The sequence below is a fragment of the Hyperolius riggenbachi genome, chromosome 1 (assembly GCF_040937935.1).
Source record: "Hyperolius riggenbachi isolate aHypRig1 chromosome 1, aHypRig1.pri, whole genome shotgun sequence".
Classification (NCBI taxonomy): domain Eukaryota; kingdom Metazoa; phylum Chordata; class Amphibia; order Anura; family Hyperoliidae; genus Hyperolius; species Hyperolius riggenbachi.
Window position 1 is genome coordinate 338,264,281 of NC_090646.1, and position 25,306 is coordinate 338,289,586.

At 43.3% G+C, this 25,306-nt stretch overlaps 1 protein-coding gene across 2 annotated transcripts in view; it reads right to left on the reverse strand.

The window, feature by feature from the left end:
* DOT1L (DOT1 like histone lysine methyltransferase) overlaps window positions 1-25,306 on the reverse strand; it is a 229,520-nt gene that overhangs the window by 137,972 nt on the left and 66,242 nt on the right. For both annotated transcript variants that reach the window (XM_068233968.1, XM_068233967.1), the window contains exon 2: window positions 13,718-13,761. In XM_068233968.1, coding sequence (XP_068090069.1) covers window positions 13,718-13,761 — 44 coding nt within the window. The remainder of the gene's footprint in view (window positions 1-13,717; window positions 13,762-25,306) is intronic.

The following is a 25,306-nucleotide window of genomic DNA, read 5'->3' on the forward strand; positions in this document are numbered from 1 at the left end:
AAGGTACAATACAATGGGGCAGATTTATCAACACAAATGCATGCAAAACGGAGGGACCTCTATTGCAAAAGTGAAACAATGGATGTGTGTGCTGCTTTTAATTTTCTTTTGGTTGTGATAAATATCAGGGCTGTGGAGTCGGTCCAAAAATCCACCGACTCCGACTCCTCAGTTTAGGATTCCACCGACTCCGACTCCTCGACTCCGACTCCTCTAATTTGCATATTACAATTTTGTTGATTAAAAGTATGTAACGTGAAATTCGTCTCTTAACTGCCAACGCTTAGGAATTTTACAAGACAACTGAAGTGAGAGGGATATGTAGACTACTATATTTATTCCCTTTAGACTAAAACTAGTCCTTGGTAAGAGTACTTGTAAAAGGTACAAACCGGAACAAAGAACAGTGTGGGAACATGTAAGAATGATGTGCAGGTACTCTGCAGGGGAATAAGGAGATTGTAAACAGACAACACCTCTGTGTTCAATGTGCACAGCATTCTCAGTGGATTCCCTGCAGCTCTGTGGGGAGTGCATATGTAGAGTATAGTACTACTGTGTAACAAAGTAAACCTGAGACTGATGAAATTAAAGTTTTATACATACCTGGGGCTTCCTCCAGCCGCCTTCAGGATAATCCGTCCCTCGTTGTCCTCCTCCACCACCTGGATCTTCTGCTATGAGTCCAGGTACTTGAGCCAGTCGGGGGTAGTGCGCAGGCACACACTCCACCGCCAGGAGCATACTACACCTGTGCAGCACTATTGCGCAGGTGCAGAATGTTCCTGGCTGTGGGAGCGGCATGCGGCCGGACAGCGCTGACTGGCTGAATTACCAGGACTCATAGCAGAAGATCCCGGTGGTGGAGGACAGCGAGGGACTGATTAGCCTGAAGGGGGCTGGAGGAAGCCCCAGGTATGTATAAAACTTTACTTTTCATCCGTACCCTTTAATTTGCAGTCACTAAACCAAATTTAAACATATCAAATTATTTCATTTCATCAGCAAAGGGAGTGCATACATTTGCATAAATCAGCATCAATGCAGAATTATTTCCATCTCATTGACCATCTCTATTAGTGACACAGCTGAGTTTCCTGTGTACACATCATATATACAGTCACAATCAGATGTGTATATCTGACCTTAAAAATATGGGGACTGCTTTATTGAAGCAGCACAAGTAACTAATTTTGATTGGTTTATTTCATTTTTGTGGACTAAGCACAGCTATTACTGTATATATACTGTATATATACATTATTTTTAATGACTTATCTGAGAAATAGAACGTTTTATCATATTTTCTATTTTAATTACAGTTACAAATTCATTAGGAGTCGGAGCATTTTTTCCCGACTCCGACTCCAGGCACCCAAAATTGCCCGGCTCCACAGCCCTGATAAATATGCTCCAATTAACCATTTCTGCTGCCGCGCTTCGGTGTGCTCCCGCACTCTCGCCCCCGTGCTTTCCCTTGGTACCCCTGGGATCAGTGAACGGGAACCTGGTTCCCGATCACCGATCCGTGTCCCCAGCAGAAAAACCGAAGCGCTCTTAGAAGAGGCTTTAATCTTTTTGCACGTAAAATTTTCTGCGTCCTTGTGCTTCTGGTTAGCGAGAAGCACAAGGAGAAAAAAAAACTCAAGACGGCCATCTTGTGGCCAAATAGTAAAACTACATCTACATATTTTTTACATTACAATTTACACATAATATTAAAGTGGACCCAAATTAAAAACACAAGATTTCAGAAAGAAAATCTATTTTCTAAATTATAATAATAAATAGCAGCCTTTTTTTAAGCTGCATGATGACAAATATAAAATATTTTGCATTTATTGGAGGAACCCCTCCATTCCTTTCATATTGCCGGGACAGAATCTGGCAAACTGGTGGAGTAGAAGGTGTCCAGCAAAGGAGGAATTGCTAATGGCTGCCACCTGTATAACCCTAGTTATGAAAAGAGAAGGGTGAAAAGCATGTAGTGAAATGCTCATAGGCTTGAAGGAGTATATTTATCTTTGTATGTGTCAGAGTGGTGCAAGTAAATGTTTTGAAATAAAATAAAAAAAATGTTTGGTTTGGGTCCGCTTTAAAAACTATTTCCCACACCAAAATATTACCCAAATAAAATGGGGAAAAAAAATTACAATTAAAAAAAAAAAAAAACACAAATAGTTACCTAAGGGTCTGAACTTTTAAAATATGCATTTGAAGGGGTATACTACGAACACTTTTTTAAATTATAAGCTTGTAAATAGTGATGGATGCAAAACAGAAAAATTGCACCTTTATTGCCAAATAAAATATTGGCGCCATACATTGTGATAGAAACAAAATTTACATGGTGTCATAACCGAGGCAAACGGGCAAATACAATACATAGGTTTTAATGATGGTAGCGTGAATTATATTAAAGCTATAATGGACGAAAACAGAGAAAGAATGAATTTTTTCAATTTTTTTTCTTATTAATCCTGTTAAAATGCATTTATAAAAAAATAATTCTTAGCAAAATGTACCACCCAAAGAAAGCCTAATTAGTGGTGGAAAAAAATATAGATCAATAAATTGTGTTAAGTAGTGATAAAGTTATTAGCGAATGAATGGGAGGTGAAAATTGCTCTGATGCATAAAGGTGAAAAATCCCTGCAGGCTGAAATGGTTAACTGATTCAGCTTGGTAAATCCTGGGTAGGTTGTGCATATACAGTATATTTGTTCGCCCTGCTTAAAAGCCTTGTTGTACTCTTATGCAATGCTGATTTTCTTAAAGCAGTATTGTCACCATGAAAATCAAATTTCAACAGCAACTGGTCTGAGTTCATTAAGTGATAAAGATGCTAATCCTGCATTCAAAACTGGCAAAACTTTTTCTGCTGTTATGGTTTGGAGTCATCATATACTTTAGGAGCACTGGCCCTAGTGCCAAACAGTGCCAAACAGTTGAATGCTGGGGAGTTCTTTTTATCTATAATATACAGTGGTTTGCAAAAGTATTCGGCCCCCTTGAAGTTTTCTATATTTTGTCATATTACTGCCACAAACATGAATCAATTTTATTGGAATTCCACGTGAAATACCAATTCAAATAAAGTGGTGTACACGTGAGAAGTGGAACGAAAATCATACATGATTCCAAACATTTTTTTAAAAAAAATAACTTCAAAGTGGGGTGTGTGTAATTATTCAGCCACCTGAGTCAATACTTTGTAGTACCACCTTTTGCTGCAATTACAGCTGCCAGTCTTTTAGGGTATGTCTCAGCTTTGCACATCTAGGGACTGAAAACCTTGCCCATTCTTCTTTGCAAAACAGCTCCAGCTCCGTCAGATTAGATGGACAGCGTTTGTGAACAGCAGTTTTCAGATCTTGCCACAGATTCTTAATTGGATTTAGATCTTGACTTTGACTGGGCCATTCTAACACATGGATAGGTTTTGTTTTAAACCATTCCATTGTTGCCCTGGCTTTATGTTTAGGGTCATTTTCCTGCTGGAAGGTGAACCTCTGCCCCAGTCTCAAGTCTTTTGCAGACTCCAAGAGGTTTTCTTCCAAGATTGCCCTGTATTTGGCTCCATCCATCTTCCCATCAACTCTGACCAGCTTCCCTGTCCCTGCTGAAGAGATGCACCCCCCGAGCATGATGCTGCCACCACCATATTTGACAGTGGGGATGGTGTGTTCAGAGTGATGTGCAGTGTTAGTTTTCCGCCACACATAGCGTTTTGCATTTTGGCCAAAGTTCCATTTTGGTCTCATCTGACCAGAGCACCTTCTTCCACATGTTTGCTGTGTCCCCACATGGTTTGTGGCAAACTGCAAATGGGACTTCTTATGCTTTTCTGTTAACAATGGCTTTCTTCTTGCCACTCTTCCATAAAGGCCAACTTTGTGCAGTGTACGACTAATAGTTGTCCTATGGACAGATTCCCCCACCTGAGCTGTAGATCTCTGCAGCTCGTCCAGAGTCACCATGTGCCTCGTGACTGCATTTCTGATTAGCGTTTTCCTTGTTTGGCCTGTGAGTTTAGGTGGACGGCCTTGTCTTGGTAGGTTTACAGTTGTGCCATACTCCTTCCATTTCTGAATGATCGCTTGAACAGTGCTCCGTGGGATGTTCAAGGCTTTGGAAATCTTTTTGTAGCCTAAGCCTGCTTTAAATTTCTCAATAACTTGATCCCTGACCTGTCTGGTGTGTTCTTTGGACTTCATGGTATAGTTGCTCCAAATATATTCTCTTTGACAACCTCTGAGGCCGTCACAGAGCAGCTGTATTTGTACTGACATCAGATTACACACAGGTGCACTCTATTTAGTCATTAGCACTCATCAGGCAATGTCTATGGGCCACTGACTGCACTCAAACTAAAGTAGGCTGAATAATTATGCACACCCCACTTTGCAGTAATTTGTAAAACATGTTTGGAATCCTGTATGATTTTTGTTCAACTTCTCATGTGTACACCACTTTGTATTGGTCTATCACAAGTAATTCCAATAAAATTGATTCAGGTTTGTGGCAGTAATATGACAAAATGTAGAAAACTTCAAGGGGCCGAATACTTTTGCAAACCCCTATATTCCTCCTCTACCATTTATTTCCCCATTTAGCTGCTTATAAGAAACACCCCCTGCCGACTTGTGTTTACAAGCAAGGCTGAGGTGACTTAGCGATTTAAAAAAAAAAAAAAAGACAGTGCAGTTCCTAGTATACACCTCAGTGGGAGTGTCTGAAGACTCTGGGAGGAGGGCAGCTAATGAATACCCAATGAGCAAGAGAAGGGAGGGGGGAAAACAAGAGTCAGGGAGGATATGATGTCAGCATTAGCTTGGCAAAACGGCCACTGCCTAGAATAGGATTTTCTGCTTTTCCTTTATAAAATTCACAGGAATCATTACGTGGATAGCACAATACATCTGTTATACAAGTAGAAGTAGTATTTATCTACTTATATATGTGTCTTATTTATAGGTTAGCATGGGTGTCGCTTGTTCTTTAATGAATTACCGTTTATTTTGCTTTTGAGCTACTGTAATGAATAAAAGACCATTTAGGGTGTATATACACATCCAATTTGGATTGGCCATTTATCTCCCAATTTTACATCTCCCATGTCGTATAAGAGATTACCTACTCAATTTGCTCATGGTCGTTACAGCCGCACGACGCAAAGCCTCGTCCACTTAATCGCACACCCTTGTACCCACGTCGTTCTAAGTCAAGTTCATTTTGCCAAATATTTTTTCTCAAGCCTACACGTTTTTGCACAGGTAGATCATATAGATAAATATGATTGAAGGTGCTTAGCAAAGCATTTTCATTCAGCAGTAGCTCATCATTAACAAATAATGGTTCTAACAGAGGTAATTGCACTTTGGGTGCATACACACAATTTTGATTGGCTGATTTTGATTGACCCTCATACTACATAGAGGATCAAGATTGTGTGTGTATATTCCCCCTTAAATCTGAAAATTATTTACATGACCCTGGACACAGTGTCTATGCCTTGCAACTCATAGCTGCAGTGGTGGAAGTGTCACCCTGGCCACCACAATGCATGCTGGGAGATGTAGTACATTAATGTGCCTACATCTCCTGTGATTACATTAATGTACTACGTCTCCCAGTGTGCATTGCAGTGGCCAGCGGGGAGGGACACTTCCAGTAGATGTAGTGTAGATGGGGAGCAGCATACAGGGACAGGGATGTGGGTGCTCTGCTCTGCTATTTGTTGTTTGAGCAGGACTGTTATTTCTCGGTTTTTATGGATTTTAATAAGCGAGTACACTGGTACACTGGTTGATTTCAGCTATTGATCGTTTCTATAGAATTGATCGGAAATTGATTCTATCAAATCTATCAATCGATTTGCAGCCAATTTCAATTGATTTGATCTGACAGGATGGAAAATCTAGGTCGATCTGCTGCTGGAAGCAGATCGCTGGCTCATAGAGTAGCATTGGATCTAATGGACCAATAATGCATTTAGATAGATTTAATTCTGAAATCTATTGGAAATCTGTTCCTAGTGTGTGGCGCACATCAGATTCTTGTCAGATTCGACTTAACAGGCATCTGACAAATCTGTGGTCGAATCTGCTGCAAATCTATAAGTGTATGGCCACCTTAAGACTAACGTCACTAAGTGGGAGGGATTTCACCTTTTCAGCTGGATTTCCATTGACTCAGGGCTGTAGAGTCTGTACAAAAATCCTCTGACGCCTCAGTTTAGGATTTCACCAACTCAGTCTTCTAATCTGCATATTACAATCTTATGTATGTAACATAAAAAGGCATCTCATCATTGCCAACGCTAAGGCATTTTAAAGCTATACAGTATAATCTCATAATAAAACTAGAGTATAGTAAACTACCCCTCCAGATCCCGGCCAATCTCCATTACAAGTCTATGGGAGCAATGCCTGGGATAGTAAACTCAGATATAAAACTTATTGTCAACATGTTTTTTGGCCCCTACGTGATGCAGACTCTGGAAATAGTGAACAGTGGGCGGTGCATGCATCATATGTCAGTGTGAAACCCATGGACAGCTAATCTCTTCAGGGTGGTTGCAAGTGAGTTGATGCCTGATAACATTTGTAAGACAAGACATGGCACTGGGGCTGGATATGCAGTACTGTACAAATCAGCAGCCATGTGAATGTAAACAAAAGAGGATGCAGTGTTACCACTTCCACTTTACAATCACCATTGAAAGTATCGTCACTGTCCTCCCACGGGATTGTACGCACTCCCAGGTATCTCTTCCCTTGTTAGCGATGATGCTCCTGGTAGTACGTGGAGCGCAGTACAGGCAACATTTACTTGTAGTGCAAATCAGAGCGGGCCTACTTGCTGCAAAATGGAGGAGAAGAGAGTGCGAGTGGCTTATGATTGTTTGCATTATGAAGAAAGGCTTCACGATTGGCTCAAGTGTGAGCAGAAAGTTTTGCTGGACGCATGCTGCAAGTCTCGTCTGTGGTGGTATCTGAGCCACTCAAAGGGAGGGGGGGGTGCATATCATTCTGGTGCTGGAGAGTTCAGCGCAGGGTGAGCCGAATGATGGCTCTCCCTGTTGTCACTAAACACAATTCCCCCTCCAAGTTGCAGCAACTCAGGGGGAGATTTAATTTGGGGTATCGCTAACGTCAGAGCTAGCCCCAAATGACCGTTACGTGGAGTGCGCAGCATAGCATTGCTGCTATGGTGGCGCCTAGCTTTAGCAATGGGTGCGAAATGAACTGCTTCGCTCACAGGGAGCGAGTGGCTGCCTCAATTCAGTGACAATCTGCAATTTTTAAGGAGCCCTGGATACTGTACCAGCAATTTGTTCAGCCTGGCTATTAAGGGATATGGTAACCTTGTAACCCACCAAATGTGCAAGTTCTTGTACTGTGCCTCCAATAGGACAGAGTTAGTCCTTTGCAGCAGAGAATATACCAGGGAATGTCCGGCCATTAATAGGACAATATCTGATATAATAAAACTTAAATATGTTTTCCTGGTCCCTTGGAGTTTACGATAACGAGATTACACTGTATTAAGATGGCATCTGCTTTTGGAAACAAAAGAGCTCCTGGCCAGGAAGCTTACACTTCACCCTGCCAGCAATCCTGGCCTGTTATTGTCAACATGGATGTCCTAGTATGTTCTCTGTATATTAGGATTCACCAGAGCCCCATACCTGCTGGGTTCTAGCATGTAGCCCGGCCACCTTCCAAAAGGCCTCTACCTTTTCTATATCGGATATATTAACGGTTGGGGCAATTTTCCGCAAGTGGTAGATCTATACACTGGAACTACACTTATACGGGGTTCCAGTGAATCTTCTTAGACATTTGGCATGAAGATTCACAAAGCTTTTTCACCTGTTTTCCTCTGTTTTCACCTTATCTATGCTACATTTTAACCACTTAAGTCTATCTGGACGGATATATCCGTGCAGATATACTGTGCAGCTGCCGCTGCCTGAGGCGCGCGCTCACGCGATGCCTGCCATTACTAGATGTCGTTTTACTACCTTTTTACTACCTCAAATTTATTTTTTTCTCCTTGTGCTTCTCAATCACCGGAAGCACAAGGAGGATGCAGAAAATTTTATTTGCAGAAAGACTGAAGCCTGTAAGTAAGAGCGCTTCGGTTTTTCTGCTGGGGACACGGATCAGTGATCGGGAACCATGTTCCCGTTCACTGATCCCAGGGCTACCAGGGGACAGCACGGGGGAGCGCCCGTGATCGCGCACGGGAGCGTGCCGAAGCGCGGCACCGTAGCCGCCTGGACGTGAGGATCACGTCCGGGCGGCAGAAATGGTTAAACGGTGTAATAGCTGGAACAAATGGGCAAATAAGATACAGGAGTTTTAATTACAGTAGCATGTATTAATTTTAAACTATAATGGCCAAAAACTGAGAAATAATGAATTTTTTCAATTTCTTTCTTAATCTTCCTGTTAAAATGGATTACAAAAAAAATAATTCTTAGCAAAATGTACCACCCAAAGAAAGCTTAATTAGTGGCAGAAAAAACAAGATATAGATCAATTGTGATAAGTAGCGATAAGGTTATTGGCGAATGAATGGGAGGTGAACTTTACTTGGATGCATACGATTTTTGACACTGTAGGCTGAAGTGGTTAAGATCGCAAAGAGCAAAAATATAATATAATTAAGACAAGAAAAGTGATATTGAAATAAAGTTAATCCGGAACAGTGTTCCCAGAAATTTTTTCCAGCCGGGTGGCATGAAATAGTAGCCGGGTGGCATGAATAAGTAGCCAGATGAGGAGAGATAAGAGAATGCAGGGCTGGTGCTTCTGTGTGCAACTCTGCTCACAGCATAGGAGGTGGTGAGCCGATGGGTGCTTACCAAAACTAGCTGAGTGGAGCACTAGGATAAAAGAGGGGAGAACACGGAGGAACAACTTTGAGTGATTATTTTGCTTGTAAATGTGCTAAAAGGTTATTTTTATCAATTAGGTAATAAATAAGTAATGTATGATAAGTTTTGTGAACAGAGCCCAATAAGTTGGGACACTAACTTTTAAGCATTAGTGTACCTCTTTCTGTGTTTTTCTATGTACACCCGAGATGTATTTTAACTAAGCTTACAATGTTGTAGTAGAGTCGCTGTTGCGGAAATCAAAACTAGTCCTAGGTTAGAGTACTTGTAGAGGGCAGTGGCGTAACTAAGGAGCTCTGGGCCCCTGTGCAAGTTTTTCACTGGGCCCCCAAAGCACTCTATACTTAATTGATATGGCGCACCAAAACCTGCTAAGGAATAACCACAGTGTTAGAGGTGCAAGAAGGGGATGGGGAACAGTGTGTTCATGATTACTACTATTCAAAGCATCTATAGAAGTGATTATTACCAGCACAGGACCAATGAAGAGCTAATACTGTGGTTGAGGCAGGGCCCCTTGAGACCTCTTTGGCTAAAGGGCCCCGGTGTGGTTGCACCCTCTGCAACCCCACTAGTAGAGGGTACTGACAGGAATAAAGAACATCCCATCAGGCCCTAGGCAATCTAACTGTGGTTACATGTAACCGTGATGTGCAGGTACTCTGCAGGGGAATGAGGGGACTCTTCCTCTATTACACATTCTTCACACAATATGAACCATGTTTATGGGTGATAGACAACACCTCTGTGTTCAATGTGCACAACATTCTCAGTGGATTCACAACACCTCTGCGGGGAGTGCATATATTCTACTGTGTAACTTAATTTGTAGTCAGCTTCACCACACCATTTCAGGCATAAAAAAAAAAAAAAAAAAAAAAAAAAAAAACTGTTCCCACATGAGTGGAGATAATCATCGCTACACGGACAGTGAACGGCTCTTATTTTATAAATAGGAGCCATGCACACTTGTTACGCAGCAATGGATCCGCAGGGGCACTTCTGTGCAGTCCACGATAATCCCGAGCAGGCGGTTGCATTGCCCCATATAGAATATGGGGGAGCGGAATGGACCACGATGGACCATCGGAACGGACACTACACTGGCTGCTCCTGCTGGCCACACGTGGTAATGGAACAGAGCCTAATGATGGATCCACACCATACAATTTTTTGGCAGATTTACCTGCCAGGTAGATTATTTCCTGCATTTCCGTTCTGAGGATCGTTCGATTTTTTGAGCGATTTTATGATCGATATCCATAGAAATTAACGGAAATAGATTAGAAAATCGCAAAAAATAAAAAATAAATGAAAAAAATATCGATCCTCAGATCCAGTATAAGGGAGGAAATTACATAAAAATTGGCTTCACTCAGATGCAGTAAAGATGGAAAATGCCTGGAACAGTTCATTTTATTTGCTATATAAAATTCACTGATATCAAAATCTGGACAGTACAATACATGTAATGTGTAAGTAGAACAAGCATTTATCTACTTACCATATATACCGTATGTGTTGTTTTTACTGTGAAAGCACGGCTGACCTTCATGCTTTCATTATAGGAGAGACAAAGCCAAATTTTTTTATTACTATTTTTTAATCAAACTTTTATTAGCATAGAAAACGGAGATTGTCGTCCTATGCTGTCCTGTTGACCCTTTATGGCTTGGTACCCCCTGGATTTCGACTGCAGATCCACTGGTGTTGCCCCTGTGAAACCTGACACTTTATCCAGTATGTTTAACGCTCTATACCAAGGCCTTTACCTTAACACTCTACCCATGGAGTAGGTAGAACTCTTGCTATGTTCTGTTATGTTTATACTTTATGGTTCTGACAAGAAGTGCATAATATATCTGGGAATTACAGATTTTTAAATCATTCAGCAAGAAGCACAGCTTGGTCAGTGACTGAAGGGGAACGTAGATTTGAGTGTATGCATGTCCAAAAAGTGGAATTTTAATATTTCAAGGGTTGGAGAATGATGGATTTGTTTTGGAAACTAATGGGAGAGGCTTGTGTGAAGTTTTGTATATGCTAATATAAGGACATGGTTCTACAGTAGGAGAGAAGGTTGTGTGTAGAGCAACATTGTAGATGGAAATCTAAAAACTAGTGAGGAGATGTATCTTGGAGAAGGAATGAAGAGTTTCGTAGGTTAAAGTCATTAGTGTGAATTAGATCATATGATACATTAGATTGGGAACTTGCGATAGAAAGGTAAAAACCACTTCACATTCCTAGCCATAAATTTTACAACCAAGAATGAAAGCTACACACACCTGACGGCAAAGCTTGTGCACATGTATGCCACCACTAAAAAGTAAATGCAGCAACGGCAAAAAGCAGCAATCATTCATTAAAAGTTAAAAAAAAAAAAAAAAATGTGGCAGATACTGGCCACAGTATGGCTAGAGGGAGAGCTTGGGGCCTAATGCTGTACAGACGCATTGATCTGCACCTGTACATTATCAAGAGGGGGGGGGGGTGCAACTGAACTGGTTCGGCTATAGGGATTTAGAGGCATACTGCAGCATGCTGCCCACATAACACCCACATTCTATTAAGTGAATAGGCAGCGTTTGCCCCTCCAACTTCGCATGGGGGGAAACACTGAATTTCGCAATAGTGGAGATGGGTCCACTCCACTCTCTGAACAGACATAGTTAGATGGCTATATGGAAAAGTCACTTCTGATTTTGTCAGTTTCATCAGTTACATATGTTGCAAATTTATCAGCTTATAAGCACGGAGGAGGACGACGTGGTGAGAGAAGGTAAAGCAGGGGTACCCAAACGTTTTGGGTCGAGGGCCGGGTCAACATACTTCAGACTGCTGGGGGGCCGGAGTATACATAAAAAGATGTAGCAGTCTTTGCGTGCCAGACAGTGAAGCAACCTGCCAGGTGACAACCTGCAATCCAATTGGACAACAGTGTCACCTGATATGGAATTTTATTGGAAACCAGCGAATTACTGCTTTCTGGCTTCATTCTATATGCTGACCACCAATATTTCAAGATGTAGCTGACAGCATCTATAATACATTTTGCGTGTGTGTGTGTGGGGGGGGGGGGGCGTAAAAAAGCCTCAGGGGGCCACATTCGACCCGCGGGCCTTAGTTTGAGGACCACTGAGGTAGAGTTAAAAAAGCTGAGTTTTAGATTGCTGAACTGTGAGTAAAGAGAAATAGAACCATTTTATAAATGAGACCACATTCTTCAAAAGTGAACACGAGGCAGATGGAATTAAAAATGTTAGCTTGTTACCTATGAATATGGAATCCTCTGGAACTTCCGGAGGGGCTTCCCACGTTATCAAAGTGAACCAGAGACGAAGCACCCTCATGTAAAATATATATCTGTGGGAACATTAGAGAGAACAGAAAGCGTCTACACTGCTCAGCCTGCTTGTTATCAGCCCTGGTAAAATCCCTGCCTGAGCATTGAGTCTGGCTTTCCTCAGGAATCATTATAGCTTAGTCTGTCTTCCCTGACGTCTTTTCAATCCCAAGCCTGCCCCCTTCTGGCTCTGCTATAATGACTCCGCTATAATGATTCCTGAGCAAAGCCAGACAGAATGCTCAGTCAGGGATTTTATCAGGGCTGATAAGTAGGTTGAGCGGTTAAGAATGAAACAGAGAAGGGTAGAGGTTTTCTCTAATGTTCCCACTGATATATATGGTAAAATGCATGAGGGTGCTTCATCTCTGGTCCACTTTAAGACCACCATCACTTCTTGGGATTATCTTTTAGATCATTACCGTGCTTACGTTCATGTATGAACACAGGCATACTGTGCTTGCTCGAGTATGGCAGCACCTGTGCAGGAGCATTGGGGTGCTCATGGACGAGTGCCTTCAGCTTACTTATGCAGGAGTGGCTGTACTATTGCAGGGACAGTACAGCCATGCTCGTACACAGCAGGGAATTTGGCCTCTAGAACATATCTGACAAGCTCTTGTCAGATACTTTCAGAGGGTCTGCACATAGCAAAAGAGGACACTCCACACCAGGTGCAAGTGACAGCGGCGCTCATGAAGGCGCAGTAGAGGACAACCTGCTGAGGTCAGCCTCTGCAACAGAGGGGGACTGGGAGCCTGCGGCTGAGAGCGGAGCTGTGGCGAGGGACATAGCAGCTGCTAAGGGTTGGAGGAAGCCCCGGGTAAATAGGTGTCTTTTGGCTTCTCTGATAATCCCTTTAACTGTATCTATAGTGCTAACAGTAAGCAGAATATTACTGCAGTAATATAAAAGAAATAAAATATTTTTTATTTTTAGTTCACAAAAGCAGGCATTTGAAAGATTATGACATTTACCATAATGTTGATAAATGTAAGACCATGAAACGTGGACGTGCAAATAAAATACAGCTGGGGACATCAGACTTGGAGGAAGACTTGGGCAGAATAGTTGATAAGTAAAGCAACAGTACTCAATGCCAAGCAAAAGCAAATCTGGGATGCAAAAATCAATAATAAATAATTGCATCATAACAGAGCAGTGTTCTCCCCAGGCTCTTTTAGCCGGGTGCTCCACCCGGCTAGATTTGGTGACCACCCGGCTGTCAGCGGCTCACCTCTTCACCTCCTCCTATGCTGTAAGCACAGTTGCCCTGCATTTTCAACTCGCACCACCCGGCTACTTTTTTATGCCACCCGGCTACTATTTCATGCCACCCGGCTGGAAAAAAATTCTGGGGAGAACACTGCAGAGCCTTTAGCAGTGGTGGGTCAGGTAGAATGTGAAGAAAATTTACATCATCTTAAAGGGAAAAAAAACAAAAAAAAACTCCCAGCACTTACCTAATGGTCTCAATAATTTCATGTGCAGCATCATGGTGTTTATCCTGCAAAGAAATCAGAGAATCCAAAATATTTATTACTGTATTCTTACAAAGAGGTGTACACAGCAATAATATTATAGTGTTCCCGTTAAACAAATTGTCTGAGGCCCCTGTCACAGGGCCCCTTGTGGCCAGACCGCAAATTGCCTTCCAATCTGTTTCAGCACACAGACCATGCAAGCTGTGGTCGCATTCAATGCGCAGAAACCATCGGAATCTGGGCAGCAGACCGACCAGAAGGGAGCCTGTGAGGTTACAGTACTTACAAAATACACACTATTTCAGGGTATAACTGCCACCACCTCTGCTTTCTGAGGCAGAGGAACTCACGGACTGGCTACTTCTCAACCTGCAAATAAAACGGTTAAACACACTCTATTCTGTCTAGCTAGAAGCAACAGTAGCGTCTCCTCAGAAGTCTGGGTTCGGCTTCTGTATGGCTGAATAATAGGGTAGCTGGAGCAACAACTGACGATAGCGTCGTTTTATTAAAATGCAAAATAATATATAAAGAAAATCGTTAAAATCAACAATTATAGAGACAAAGGATAACAGTATAGAAAATAAAAATGGAGAAAAAACGGATACTTAAAGTTCATGGAAAGATGTCCTTTCTGGGATAATAAATAATAAAGTTCCTGGTTTCAATTCAGTTCAGTTAGTAACAAAGTTCTTTTGTTCCAGTTCCGAGTCCAAACAAGATGGCCGCTAACCACGTGTCCTCTGGCTAGCAGCAGACAGGCTCTCATACAGATGGAATTTGGAGGACTGAGGTCCGCCTGCTTGCCATGTGCTTCTGATGAAGCTGGCTCGGGGGTGTGGCCGTGCCCACCCCCTCTGAATTACCAACCAACCACAGTTCAAGTCCTTGGGGAGAGATTTTAGGTTTACTTATAAATGCCGTAACTCATGGACGATACATGTCATATTTAGGTGGATAGCAGATTCTTACTGGTCGGAAAATATAGATTAATATGATATCAGACGTGACTTGAGCAGCGGGTCAGGATCCTGAGAAGATTCATACCGCAATAACTGTACAAGATATTGCCATGAATTTTATATCCGCACGTTGGGCAGACTAACAAATAAGACTATATGAATTTCATAGCTGTGCAATATACGGTCTTCGTATACCGACAAGATGCATTCAAATCTGCCCCTGTCGGTGCCGCGCTGGCTGCCTTTCTCATGGCCACCTGGGATGCCAGCTTCCTGGCTCTTTTCATGGAGCCATTTGGCTGTTGGGGGAATAAGCTGGTCTCTGCAGGGGATCCGGCCAAGTGCGACATTCCTGAGGGGTGAGGGGAATATGTTACTCACAGGAGGACAGATCTCTGGTTTAAAAAAAAACAAAACACAAAGAAGTCATTTTCTGATCGCTTGCGCGACTGCACAGATCCAAACAGGAAGCGATCAGGAAACCGACTGCGAATTCTCCAGATTCACCTGCGTCTCTCACGGCTATTCCGTGACAGCCCTTTTTACTTTTTTCATTGCAAGGGATAATAGAAAAGGAAAAAAAAAAAAAAAAAGATTTTATCTTTCTGAATAAAGCAGTCAAAAAGCAGTTAAATGTTGCCACAATTCTTCTAAAAAGCAAGCAGAACAAACACGCTTTCTCCTGGCGGACTCAAAGCGACACAGCTGCAGCCACTGGGACGCGCTCTATAGGCAGCAGCAGTGTTAGGGAGACTTGCTAAAGGTCTCCTACTGAACAGGCAAAGCCGAGATTCTAACCTAGGTCTCCTGTGTCAGAAGCAGAGCCCTTAACCATTACACTATTCAGCCACTACAGAAGCCAAAACACTTCTGTTTGGTCAAGAAAGCATTGCTGATAGACAGGGCTGAAAAGCTAAGATTCTTTTGCATTGAAGCTGAATTTGTGTCACACATATACAACATGGCTGCTGTTTAGAGCTGCGTATAAACTAGTCTATGGAATTTGCGTCACCCACCAGGATCAGCCACAATCTACGGTTAACACTGCAGCAGTCCAAAGCTATACAGATGCATTGCAAGGAAACAGCCAAGCAATGTGTTCGGATTCTCTGGAGGAGGAACCACCGTGTTGGGAACAACAGAGCGGCTTCCCTGGGTGGGGTAAGGAGAGAAACAATGGACTCTGCTACCTTGTCATTTAAAAAATTCAGACATGCTGCATCAATATGCAACCTTGATGGACACCTGTACTAACGCCAAATTCTAGAACTGTCTTGCATTGGGCTGGATTCACACTATGCGCATTGCATAATGCTTGCGTTATGAGTGTGAACTGCAATGAAGACTGGACAGACTAAATTCAAAGCCTGCATTCAGCGAGTTAGAAAAACGCGATCCACTACAACACAGAGGTGTGAATAGCCCCATAAAAAAATTGCATGGGCCATGAGTTGGCAGCATGCAGAATTGTTCTGCAATCAATGGAAGTAGCGTAAATGGCTGTTTCACACTGAAAGTCACTGAACTCAATCTCTAATCGATTTTTCAGCAAGAGATTCCGTAAAGATTGTTTCACAGTTTTTGTATAGCATTTTTAAACCAATTGTACGAAAAGTACATGCTGCTCTTCTGTAATTTTAAGAAAAACAAATTACTCTAGTGTGAAAACTGTCAGTCAAAGCACTTTTTAAGTTGCCTGCGATCAGACAATTGTTGAAAAGCACTTGCAGAGTAAAACAGCCCTTAAAGCTGATCAGAGATGAAAAAGTAACTATAACAAGTAACTTGTCTATATCTTATCTAAAGTTTCGATAGTTTACACATGTCCAATTTCAAGTTTCCCCAACCCAACATTAAAGCAAAACCTACGTGAGAAGAATATGGAGGCTGCCATATTTATTTCCTTTTATGCAATACCAATTGACTGGCAGTCCTGCTAATCTATTTAGCTGCAGTATTGTCTGAACACCTGAAACAAGCATGTAGCTAATCTTGTCAGATCTGACAATTACCGAAACACCTGTTCTGAATATGCTTATTCAGGGTCTATGGCTAAAAGTCTTTGGGACCGTTTCCACTAGAGCGAATCTGCATGCAGGATTCGCATAGACAATATAAGTGGATGGGACGGTTTCCACTTGTGCGGGATTCTGTGCGGTTTGTCGTGCAGAAAAAAATCTGCACAGCAGACCCATCAGAATTTGCACGCCTCACACCCGCACGAGATTTGTCGGTAATTTTACTAAATAGGAAAACCGCAAGCATTTTAGTCTTGCGGTTTTCCCAGCGTTTCCGCTTAAAAACCCATGTCAATGCTTGCCGGCATTGACATGGTTAAAAACGCGTTGTGTAAACCGCGAGCGATTCCGCGTGAATATCCGCATAGAAACACCAACAAAACCGCAACCACATGCGGATTTGTTCCCGTGATTTACCCGTCTAAATCGTTCTGCAGTAGTGGAAACGGTCCCTTAGAGGCAGAGAATCAGCAGGACATCCAAGCAATTGGTACTGCTCGAAAGAAAATAAATATGGCAGCCTCCATATCCCTCTCACTACAGTTGTCCTAACTTCACCCTGATCCCTAAACTAACCCACATACCGGTTACCCCAATTTACATCAGTGCATAAAATCCTCCCTGACAACTAAACAACTCCTCTACCTATTGTAAACTTATTACAATGGATAAATATAGACCTGCTCTTTTCAACTTCATCGCTTAGGCTTCCATATTCCTCTTTCCATTTTGACGTCAAAAGCCCCACACCAGGGTCCAAAAATGGTTTTGTAGCCATGCATATGGGGAAAAAGCCAAGAGTTCAGACATTCAGATGTAGTGGAAACTCAGCCTTAAAGGGCAACTGTAGAAAGAGGGGTATGGAGACTGCCAGATTTTTCTTTTTAGCAATACCTGTTGCTTGGTTATCCTGTTGATCCTCTGCCTCTAATATTTTTAGCCATAGACCGTGAACAAGCATGCCGCAGATCAGGCTTCTGACATTATCAGATCTGACGGGATTATCTGCATGCTTGTTTCTGAAGTGATTCAGACACTACTGCAGCCAAATAGATCAGCAGGGCTGCCACGCAACTGGTATTATTTAAAATATAGATTTATAGATATAGCAGCCTCCATAGTCTTCCTACTTCAGTTGTCCTTGAAGACATTTAGTGGCTGTGTTGCATTTAAGTCAACATGAGTCCCTGTCAGAAGTATAAGAAATATCTACAAATATATCTAGATACCAAGATCCAAACTGAATCCAATAATAGAAAAATCTTAAGCTGGCCACTAACGGTCCAATTTCTAGCGAAAAATCGTTAGAGCGATCAGAAATTCTGATCGGGCGAAAAATCGTTCACTACACCATCAACTAACCAATCATTGCTTCCCATCAATCACGACCACCAAGAAAATCCAAATTTTCGTTCGACGAAAATTCATTCGGGCGACATTTTTTTCACTCGTTCATAATCGATTGTGTCCACCAATGGAGATTATTTACAACCAATCCGATCACAATTTCTGATCGCTCGAACGATTTTTCGCTAGAAATTGGACCATTAGTGGCCAGCTTTAGAAATTTCTTGGGCTCCCCATATATGGTTCAGAACTGGGTCCATTTTAAAACCACATTATTCTCCAAAAAGAAAAAAGGAGAAATCTACCAGCCAATAAAACGTTTTGGTTTCAATACTAACACACCATACGACTGCAGCTTCAGAGACGAGAATATATAAACAGCTTTGTGAGCATCACACATTGTTTGAATAGCTGAACAGAGTCATCACTTGACAGGAAGAAAAGTTCACACCAGGTCAAAAGAAGCACAGAACATAAAAAAATGCATCGACTATTCCAAGCTTTGCACTCATCTGTGATTAACAGTACACACTAGGCCCGGACGATTTTAGGGAAAAATTGAATTGGGCGATTTCTGTCCAAAATCACGATTTTGGTTTGATTCACAATTTCCTTCAAATCAAGCTTTGTTGCCCCTCTGTGCCTTTTTGTTCCCGCTCTGTGGCTTGCAGCTCAATTTTGCACCTGATCATTTTCCGCGCTCGATTATGCGGGCGATTTTATTACCTTCCATTCGTTTCTCCTATCTTTTCCCATTGTTCCCTATGCAAAATTGAGCGCGGAATCGGACAGGATATCGGACATGTCGGAAATTATCAATCGAACCATCTAAATGGCTCAAAATCGAGCCGCGGATTCCTAGCATAAGGGCTGGTTCAGACGGGCGTTTTACGCAGCGTTTCAGACGCAGCGTTTTTTGGGATCTACTGCCATCCCATGCAAGTGAATGGGAGCGTTTAGAGCTGGCTTTTGCAGGCTTTCATGAAAGCCTGGCAGTAGATCCCAGCGTTGCGTCTAGTCTCAAAAGCAACATGCTGCTTTCAGAGGCAGTAAACGCGAGGAAACAATAGCAGAGACCAGAACTGCTAGCCTTGAATGCTTTTCAAAAGCTTTCAAAAGCTAGCTTTTAAACGCTGGCGTTTGAACGCAATGCCAAGCAAAAGCTCAGCAGACGCCCGTGTAAACCAGCCCTTACTCTGAGAAGAAGGAAGCCTCAGGATCCTATTGAGGCTTCCCTCTCTCTACAGTCTCTTTTCACTTCACCCTTGTGGTTTCTGATAGCCACACATCTTCTTCCCACTGGTCATTGATCTTTTTCATTAGGTCTCCCTTCCCATTGTATGCAAAATACACCTTTATTTCCAAATAATATATTGTCACCATACTTTGTAATAGGGGCATAATTAAAATCTTGTGGTAACCAGAACAAATAGGCAGATAAAATGTGTGGGTTTTATGCACAGTAGCAGTGTTTATATTAAAACTATAGGGGATGAAATTGGAGAAAGTATTTTCATTTTTTCCTTGTTTTTCCCTTTAAAATGCATAGAAAATAAAGTAATTACTGAAAACATATCAACCCCAAAAAGCCCCCTGTGAATTTTATAAAGGAAATGTAGAGAATCCTATTCTAGACAGTTTCCATATTTACTGTGGCTATTTTGAAGCCAGCCCTGATTTGAACCTCTGCCCGATTTGCCCGCCCTGAGCTGAGCATGCGGCAGACCATTATACCCAGCCTGCACATCTGTGGCGAGTAGACGCTAGGGCAACAATTCAGGGGTCATAGTGCTGTAGAGCATCGGGGCTCCAAACTTCACAGATGATGGGGAATTAGACAGGCTTAACTCTAAATATAAACAGGATGTTTTTCTCTAGGTTTTCCTTAAAGAGTAACTGTCAGGCTGCAAAAGCTAATTTAAACCTCCATTCTCCTGTGTTAAACAGTTTAGAAGGAAGCCAAAAAGGCAATACAGAAGATAAAAATCTCTCTTAGGCCTGGTGCACACCAGAGGAGTTTTTCTGAGCGTTTTGAGTTTTTAAATCTGCTGCTAATGTTATCCCATGTGTCTGTGCACACTGGAGCAATGAGGTTTTGTAAAAAACCCCATAGCATTACATTGGGAAGAGCTTTTGAAACCTCTAAAAGCTCTTCCCAATGTAATGCTATGGGTTTTTTTTTACAAAACCTCATTGCTCCAGTGTGCACAGACACATGGGATAACATTAGCAGCAGATTTAAAAACTCAAAACGCTCAGAAAAACTCCTCTGGTGTGCACCAGGCCTTACTTTGATGCTTGCTGAATAGCAAGGCTGGTTATTCCCAAGTTCCTAAGGAGGCCGCAAGCCGCATAACATACTGCAAAGCATTCTGGGGCTGCTTCTTCTCCCCACTCTGCACTACCTTGGGTCCTTCCCCTTCATTTCCCTATCACGCCCTAAGGCTGCTTTTACAGTGAGAAGTTACAGGCTCATGTTACAGCAGCTTGTAATGCAGCCCAGAACTCACAGCACAGAAAAATCACAGGGCACATGTTCCGTTAGAGTATACTGCATGAGTCGCTATTGTTCCTAGCCACATGGCTAATTAATATCCACTGCACAATAGTGTTGTCTGGATCATGAACCATTAGGATCTTTGATCCTGATCGAATCATCAGGAAGCAGGGAGGATATGACATCACAATTGGCTTCATACGAGACAGACAAACATGGAACCTGCCATGAGCTGTCAGGAGCATCATTCTCTGCAAATACTATATAAAAATTCTGTGAAATCCAAACGTGGACAGTGAAATGCATACGTAATGTAAGTACAGCCAATATTTAGCTACTGATATGTGTTTTTTTCTCTGAGACCCTATACCTAACAGCTCCTCTTTAACCACTTCAGCCTTGAGTCGTTTTCACTTTATGCTTCCGAGCAATGTTCACCTCCCATTCATTAGCCCAGGGCTGCCCAATAGGTCGATCGCGATCTACCGGTAGATCGCGACCGCCTCCTCGGTAGATCGCGGCCTCTTGGCCGCGTCTCATTAAATTTTGCGGCCAGCAGCTCATCATGTTTAGCTGCTGGCCAATAAGAATGCACGGGAGACGGGGAGAGAAGACGCGGCGAGCAGAGAGGGAGGAGAGAGGCGGCGCGGCCGCTACGTCATGGCTGGGGGCGGCGCCGGGCAGCCTGCAACGTGCGTGCTGGTAACATGCCCGGCGCTGCCCCCAGCCATGACGTAGCGGCCGCGCCGCCTCTCTCCTCGCCGCGTCTTCTCCCCGCCATTCATATTGGCCAGCGGCCTGCCTGCCGGAGGTTCCAGGAGTCCAGAGGACCCTGGCTAACCTACGCTACAGGTACCTATACCTGGCTAAGCTACACTGGGGGCACCAATACCTGGCTAAGCTACACTGGGGGCACCAATACCTGGCTAAGCTACACTGGGGGCACCAATACCTGGCTAAGCTACACTGGGGGCACCAATACCTGGCTAAGCTACACTGGGGGCACCAATACCTGGCTAACCTACACTGGGGGCCCATATGCCTGGCTAAGCTACACTGGGGGCCCATATGCCTGGCTAAGCTACACTGAGGGCACCAATACCTGGCTAAGCTACACTGGGGGCACCAATACCTGGCTAAGCTACACTGGGGGCACCAATACCTGGCTAAGCTACACTGGGGGCACCAATACCTGGCTAAGCTACACTGGGGGCACCAATACCTGGCTAAGCTACACTGGGGGCACCAATACCTGGCTAAGCTACACTGGGGGCACCAATACCTGGCTAAGCTACACTGGGGGCACCAATACCTGGCTAACCTACACTGGGGGCCCATATACCTGGCTAAGCTACACTGGGGGCCCATATGCCTGGCTAAGCTACACTGAGGGCACCAATACCTGGCTAAGCTACACTGGGGGCACCAATACCTGGCTAAGCTACACTGGGGGCACCAATACCTGGCTAAGCTACACTGGGGGCACCAATACCTGGCTAACCTACACTGGGGGCCCATATACCTGGCTAACCTACACTGGGGGCCCATATGCCTGGCTAAGCTACACTGAGGGCACCAATACCTGGCTAAGCTACACTGTAGGCACCAATACCTGGCTAAGCTACACTGGGGGCACCAATACCTGGCTAAGCTACACTGGGGGCACCAATACCTGGCTAAGCTACACTGGGGGCACCAATACCTGGCTAAGCTACACTGGGGGCACCAATACCTGGCTAACCTACACTGGGGGCCCATATACCTGGCTAAGCTACACTAGGGGCCCATATGCCTGGCTAATCTACACTGAGGGCCCATATACCAGGCTAACCTACACTGGGGGCCCATATACCCGGCTAACCTACACTGAGGGCCCATATACCAGGCTAACCTACACTGAGGGCCTGTATACCTGGCTGACCTACACTGAGGGCCCATATACCTGGCTGACCTACACTGAGGGCCCATATACCTGGCTAACCTACACTGAGGGCCCATATACCTGGCTAACCTACACTGAGGGCCCATATACCTGGCTAACCTACACTGAGGGCCCGTATACCTGGCTAACCTACACTGAGGGCCCGTATACCTGGCTAACCTACACTGAGGGCCCGTATACCTGGCTAACCTACACTGAGGGCCCGTATACCTGGCTAACCTACACTGAGGGCCCATATACCTGGCTAACCTACACTGAGGGCCCATATACCTGGCTAACCTACACTGAGGGCCCATATACCTGGCTAACCTACACTGAGGGCCCATATACCTGGCTAACCTACACTGAGGGCCCATATACCTGGCTAACCTACACTGAGGGCCCAAATACCAGGCTAACCTATACTGAGGGCATGTAACCTATGCTGCAGGCACATATACCTGGCTAACGCGGGCGGGGGGGGGGGGGGGACGCGTGCTTAGCATTTGGGACGTTGGTAGATCTCCTGGCCTCTGCAAATTTTAAAGTAGCTCGCGAGCCGAAAAAGTGTGGGCACCCCTGCATTAGCCTATAACTTTATCACTACCTATCACAATGACCTGATCTATGTCTTTTTTTTTCCGCCACCAATTAGGCTTTCTTTGGGGGGTACATTTTGCTAAGAGCCACTTTACTGTAAATGCATTTTAACAGGAAGAATAAGGAAAAAACAGAAAAAATGCATTATTTCTCAGTTTTCGGCCATTATAGTTTTAAAATAATACATGCCTCCACAATTAAAACTACAATTAAAACTCACGTATTGTATGCGCCCATTTCTCCCGGTTATTACACCGTTTAAATTATGTCTCTATCACAATGTATGGCGACAATATTTTACTTGGAAATAAAAGTGCATTTTTTCCGTTTTGCATCCATCACTATTTACTCGCTTATAACTAAAAAAATATATAAATATTTCATGTTTACATAGATATTTAAAAAGTTTAGACCCTTAGGTAAATATTTATGTGTTTTTTGTTGTTTTTTTTTTTAATTGTAATGTTTTGTTTTTTTTTATTATTAAACATTTTATGTGGGTATTTTTGGAAGGGTGGGATGCAAATCAATTTTTTTAGGACATATTGGTCTATTTTTTAAAAAAAATTTTGCATTTTCCTGCAGTTAGCTTTTTGGCCACAAGATGGCAGCCATGAGTTTGTTTACAATGACGTCACTCTAAGCATAACACGGACGCTTAGAATGACGTCGGGGGAAATAGGAACAGAAAAACCTCAGCTTCCGTGCGAAGCTGACGGTTTTTCTCGGGGGGAGAGCAATCAGTGATCGGGCTCCATAGCCCGATTCACTGATTGCCTGGCTAGCGAACCGCGGGCCGGGAGTGCGCGTGCACGATCGGCCGCGGGGGCGCGCGGCAGCGCACATGGCCTCCTGGGCGTAGCTAGTACGTCCAGGAGGCCAAAGTAGTTAAAGAGAACCTGTACTGAGTAAAAATATTTTAAATAAACACGAGGTAACTTCAAATGAACATTACATAGTTACCTTGCCATCAGTTCCTCTCAGAAGCTCACCATTTTCTTATGATAATAATCCCTTCCAGTTCTGACAATATTTTGTCAGATATGAAATATATCAGGAAAACTGATGTACCAGGTAATGTCCATGTTTCCCTATGGCTCAAGTGGGCGATGTTACAGTTTAACTGTGTACTGACCAGAAAGCTGTTATAGGTAATGGCCATTTTCAAAATGGAGGACGGAAAATTCCCTTGATCACAGTGAACAAACAGGATGCAGGACAGCAGAAAGGCACTGAGGAGTAGACTACATGGAATGTAAGTATGACTTGTGTATGCTTATTTTGACTTTTAATTTTCAGTTCAGGTTTTCTTTAAGTGCTGTGCTAGAATTCAGGTCTATTTTAATCAAAGCTTAAAACAAACCTTTACTTAACCTTTCTGGCATCAGCTCGGGCTATGCCGCCGGAAGGCACCGCTCCGGCCCCGCTGGGCCGATGTGCATAATTTTTTTTGCACTTCGCTAGCTGCGTGTGCAATCCGATCGCCGCCACTCCCCGCCGATCCGCCACGTCGCAGCCACCCTCATCCCCCCCACCCACGCGCTGCCTGGCCAATCAGTGCCAGGCAGCGCCGAGGGGCGGATCGGAGTCCCTTTTGACGTCACGACGTCGAGGACGTCATCCCGCCCGTCGCCATGGCGACGGGGGAAGCCCTCCAGGAGATCCCGTTCTTTGAGGGGGGATGCCGCTGTCTCGCAACATATCAATTTTTTTTTTTTTTTTTTTTTTTAAACGGCTGTGCTGCCCCCTGGCGGATTTTAATAAACCACCAGGAGGGTTAAAGAGGAGCTGTCAGACATACTATTTCAGGAAAAAAATAAAACACACATACATATTACATACATATTACATACATACATGCAGTGGAGGAAATAATTATTTGACCCCTCACTGATTTTGTAAGTTTGTCCAAAGACAAAGAAATGAAGTCTCAGAACAGTATCATCTCAATGGTAGGTTTATTTTAACAGTGGCAGATAGCACATCAAAAGGAAAATCAAAACAATAACCTTAAATAAAAGATAGCAACTGATTTGCATTTCATTGAGTGAAATACATTTTTGAACCCCTACCAACCATTAAGGGCCTGTTCAGACTATCTGCGTATAAAGAATGCATTTAAAATCAAACGCAAGTTGAAAAACGCATGCGTTTTTCTTGCGTTCTAATGCGTATTCTATTGCGTTTTGCACACACACGTGACCCAGGGAAAAAAAAATTATG